At 30.6% G+C, this 5,096-nt stretch overlaps 1 protein-coding gene across 1 annotated transcript; it reads left to right on the top strand.

Annotated features, from left to right (window-relative positions):
• The first annotated feature begins 1,304 nt into the window (after positions 1–1,304).
• LOC133325647 (transmembrane protein 214-like) lies at positions 1,305–4,707 on the top strand. Its single transcript, XM_061534372.1, has 9 exons — positions 1,305–1,308; positions 2,321–2,619; positions 2,689–2,913; positions 3,219–3,384; positions 3,452–3,551; positions 3,625–3,739; positions 3,801–4,002; positions 4,062–4,207; positions 4,702–4,707. The coding sequence occupies exons 1-9, from the start codon at positions 1,305–1,307 to the stop codon at positions 4,705–4,707; spliced, it is 1,263 nt and encodes a 420-aa protein (XP_061390356.1).
• The last annotated feature ends 389 nt before the right edge of the window (positions 4,708–5,096 follow it).

The following is a 5,096-nucleotide window of genomic DNA, read 5'->3' as shown; positions in this document are numbered from 1 at the left end:
TGGACATCCAATTTGCATCAGTGTGTATGAATGATGCCTGTATCTTTGGATTTTTATGTGGTAGCTACAACTGCAAACAATAAATATTAATATTGTGTTGATTCGTCATGAACGCAAGAGCGTGTGCTTTGATAGTGCAATCTCACCATTAAACTTGTAAATAAAAAATGTATTTTAGACTATCAGGTTTTTAATAATGCTTTTACTACAGTAAATAGGCCCAGCAGGCTTTTGTATTATGAATGAAATAAAATAAATAAATAAATGAAAAAAAACATCGGCATTTCTGAGCTAAAAGAAAAACTAGCGAACCATGATCCTCAGGATAACAAGAGGAGGTTTGGAATTCTCAGCATTCTAGCTGATGTTCAATGTCCAACTGCTACCGGTAAGCTGATCCAAAATCGATTAAAATTTGATTTTTTTATATAAATTTTGTTGTGTTCTGGAATGGACAATTTTTAAAAAAAGGGTTTGCTGTAATAAATCGATGGTCTGTTCCCGTACTGCAAGAATCTACTAGTTTTTACTATTTTTGTCGATATCATAAAGGAAATTTTGTTATCGTAGTAAAAAGTAGTAGATTCTTGCAATACGGGAACAGACCACAAGTATTTATAATGAAATTCGAAAGTCGATCTTGAAAAATCGACTTTACGATTTCCTCAAAGATCAAAAGTAGACTTCGACTTTTTGACTTTTCAATGCAAAAATTCGATAAATCGATTAGTCTCCATCCCACCTCATTCGTAAACTTTCGGTTATACCATTTTGAGTTCATCTTTATCGTCCATTTTGTCTTCTCCTCCCATTCGTTAGCAGGTGGAACGTTTTTCAATTTTTTCAGTCGTCGTTTTTATTTTAGCTCCGTTCCAGAACCTAAGGGAATCTACTAATTTTACAAGTTTTGCAACTTTTTACTCGAAAACCGTTCCTGAACCCACAAAACTGGTAAAACATTGAACCAAATTTAAGAAAACTGAAATTATTTTAATTTGGAAGTATTGCCATCTAATTTTGGCATATTTACTAGATTTGCGTTCACGAATTTTTGAAATTTTTTGATACTCTGAGAGCGATTTTGAAATTTTGAAGCAAATTGACATATTATTATATGTAAATCGAGATAATATATGTACATTATCACGATAAAAGCTATAGCCTAAATGTAGTATGATTTGTGTGCAAAAACCAGTGTTGCATGAACTCATGGCACAATAAATTGGAACTCCATTTAGCGCAGCTAACTATCCGATTAACTGTCAAAGTGCATAGTTTATACCATGGCACGATTAACTGACAAAATGGGTAAATTCTACTTGAATTCAATGTGCAATGTTGCCAACCATGAGAAATATTATTAGATAAAATTTAACAGATGGTCGGATACAAAACAGTTGTTTTTGAACCCATAGTCAAGTGCATTTCTTAAGTTTTTTTTTCCGATACATTTCTATTGCATTCCATAATTATAAATTCCAATCTACTTCAAAGATGTCCAACAACAATAATGGTCAATGAGAAACTGTAACAAAATCGAAGAAATTTAAAAATCTCCAGAAAAAGGTTGTGGCCCACAAAGAAAAGAAGCGTGAAGAAGCACTGAAACCGAAATTAGATAAAATATGTACGTATATAAATGGGTGTTTGTATGTGTCCATATTCTGATAAGTTGTAAACAAAACAATGAGTTATTATTTTTCCTTTTAGTTGGAAATTGAATTAATATTTCTCTACATTCCATTACTGAAAGTGCATAAAGGGCAAACTATTATTGTGTGTCCATTCAATGTCGCTTATTCGACGGATTTTAACGGCGTCCAGAAACCTGTTTATTGTAATCAGCCGGCAGTTTTTAATTAATTCCAAAATGAAATAATATCGTTATTTTCCGAAATAATTTTGAAACATTAATAGGGGAGGAAGATTTCATGTTCATAATAAATTCGTATTCATACAACTAATATTCGCAATATCTGTGTAATGATGCACCAATTGTTGTAAATGATGCCACATCAGCAATTGCTGTAATAAAACTAGATTTGTTTTTTTCTGATACACAATCAAATATAAGCTAAGTTTGAATATATTATACTAAATTGTGTAACCTCTGTTTAATTTATGATTTTTTCCTTAAACAAATAGGGGGTTTGTGCTATTAGTAAAACAATTTCTTGTTAATGGCATAAAAATGTAATGTCGAATTTTATATGAACGATATATGTACTTTTTAAAAATAGGGGACAGTTTATATTTTTGGGCAACAGGTTATTACATATTGTGTATTATGAGTTTTAATATATATTATTTTTATTTTCAGTGCCTTCCCATCAAATTCGAAAATTGCTCAATGAACGCGGCAAGGCTGGTAGCAAAAATGTTTCCCCTTCAAAATCAAATACAAGTACGAAATCGAAAACATCAACGCCCAAAAAAACAGTCGCCAAGAGTAAAGATCAAACTGATACAAAGAAAGCGAAATCCGACCAGCCCAAACAGCCACCAAAGCCGAAAAGTTTGGACCAAGCTTTTAAAGCATTAACTCCAAAAGATTTTACCATTCAATTAGAACATTTCCAATTGTTATATCCCGGTGCGAAATTAACTTGGTTAAAAGCGGTAAGTTCATAAATTGAATAATCGTTTACCTTTAATAGTTTAACGTTATTTGTATTGTTTTGGTTTCAGATAACCGGTTATATAAATTCGAATTTACAATTTGAATGTGATCCTGTTTTTTCTGGTCGCTCTACATCATATCCCGGAAATTTAGCATCATCCGAATTTAAACAAACATTAATTGACTTCTTGTCATCGGAGGGTGAAGAAAATCTAAATTACTTTTTCCATTATACTCTATTGGAGAGTATGTGTACTGATTTAAATAACAATTTACCTGTTGTAGGGTACAAAGTAAGTCAATGATATTCAAATTTATATTCATTTATAAAATTGTAAAATTCGAAATAAAGTTATAGTAGGTTTACATTGTACCGGATTTATTAAATCCAGTAGATCTTATTGTCAATTCCATTACCTATATGTCAAATAAATCCTCATAGAGGAGGTTAACCCGGCTAAAAGTTCTAATGTAAATATAGTGTTATAAAAAAAACTTTTTATCGATTTAAAACTAAATATGAATGTTCGTTTCGACTATTACCAGCCAATTCAGGTTCATTTCTTCATACTTATCGATATTTATTTTATCTTTCCAGTTTATGTTACAATTAATAGCTAGAAATTGGCCACAAATTTGTTCCTCAAATATGGCCAGTACCGCAATGCTAAAACATTCCTATCAAAATCGTAGCAATATCTGCTTAAGTATATTGTGGGCAATAGGTCAAGGAGGCTATGAAAATCTGATGGTGGGCATAAGAGGTAAGCTGCAATTTCATTATGCAAAAAGGAGACTGACTAATTTGTAATTTTCTATATTTTTTGTTAGTGTGGCAAAATTTAATGCTTCCAAATTTAGAGATAAAAAGTTACTCTCGCTTTGTAACCGAGTACATTGAAAAGATTTTGAATGTGGCCACGGATCAAAGGTATGTATTTTATTTTCATACAAATATACCAAATGTTAACAATAATTTCTTTTCATTTATTTTATCTCCTTAGAATACAATTGAATCAAAATGAGTTCTTTGAAATATATAATGCATTGAAGGCTCACTATCCTAGTTTACCCCGAGATTGCCAACAATCTTTAGTTAGAAGTTCGGAAATGTTTTTGGTATGTGTTTTAATTCTTTTAACAGAAATATTTATTATTAATATTTATTCTTCAAATATAGCAAAAATTCATTAGGAATTGCAATAAACATGCAAATCTCTTCCTTACACTCCTACGCAGTATTGAGAATCCTACTAAGAGCAGTATTGAAACGAATGGTTGCCTTTCGTGTCTCTTACATAGTGATGAGGACTGTTTTAAGGTGTGGAAAATGAATTACAAAAAACAGTTGTTACCCACCATTTATTTGTTGCAAAAAATTGGTATGTTCACATAATGTCTGTTAAGAGAAGATATTGGATTACATTTTATTTATTTTTAGAATATGAATTAGCTGAAAGTGCTTCATCATTGGCAATGTCTTCTGCATTCCATGATTTTCTAAAAGATGCTGTACAATTGAATGCTGAGTTGGATTCGGCTAAAAAGCGCGACCCAAATCTGGATACCTTAATAGCTCTAGTTGCGGTAAGTTTTTATTAAAGTATATGTTTTAATTATTGTGAATTTGTTGCCTTATTAAATTGCTGTTGTTGTTGCCGTTTGGTGCAGGAGGGAATATTTATGAACTATGCATTGTATATGGTATTATTACAATATACTCTCAAACCTATTATTTATTTATTTATTTATTCCAAAAATGCAATTTGAAGCCATTAAGGCCGATTTCATTTAAATTGCAAACTATACTACTCCATTTAACAAGATTTCTTAATGATATCTTAGAAGGTATTATTCTAAAAATAATAATATATTTCAATATTTGGCAAGTGGCTAACTACTCAAGTAAGTGTATTAATATCACATATTCAATATTTAGTAATAAACAGCATTGTATAAAATATAAGAATTTAAATTTGTATATTATAAAAAAAGATGTCATACTTTAGTTTAGGTAGAAAAATTGAGAACTACTCCAAAAACATTAGTAAATAATATTATAATTTGTTTAGATATTTTAGACATAAAATCAATTTAAGCATACCCGATTTTCCATTTCGAAGGTATTGCGGAAAGGGTTCATTATAAATCATATTTATAGAGTACAGATAATTAAGTGGAACCGTAGTGGTCTATTATTTTTAATTTATATGTGCTGCTTGATAATGAAAATTGCTTTAGGGAATGCGGGAGCTTATTGAAAGTTCTGGCAATTCGTACCTGAAATGATTTATTCATTTGACCGATAGCTCTTGGAACAATTAATTGGTTTGTTCTGCTTGACCGACAGAATGGAAACATTTGTAGTAGAAAATCAGGACTTTGATTTTTAGTAGCATTATAAAACAGCATTAATGTTCTACAGTCTATAAATCTCCAAAAATGACAACCAAGAAATTCTTTAACTTTAGTGCTA

Source organism: Musca vetustissima, unplaced genomic scaffold (genome assembly GCF_032173495.1).
Source record: "Musca vetustissima isolate MV318-11 ecotype Yass unplaced genomic scaffold, APGP_CSIRO_Mvet_v1 utg31883, whole genome shotgun sequence".
Classification (NCBI taxonomy): domain Eukaryota; kingdom Metazoa; phylum Arthropoda; class Insecta; order Diptera; family Muscidae; genus Musca; species Musca vetustissima.
Note: the sequence above shows the minus strand (reverse complement) of the source record. Positions and strands in the feature narration are given on the sequence as shown.

Bases quoted from the DNA above. Each gene is read 5' to 3' on its own strand.
- LOC133325647 (XM_061534372.1), top strand. The intron at 3,385-3,451 runs GTAAGCTGCAAT...ATTTTTTGTTAG, and splicing joins TCTGATGGTGGGCATAAGAG to TGTGGCAAAATTTAATGCTT. The intron at 3,740-3,800 runs GTATGTGTTTTA...CTTCAAATATAG, and splicing joins GAAGTTCGGAAATGTTTTTG to CAAAAATTCATTAGGAATTG.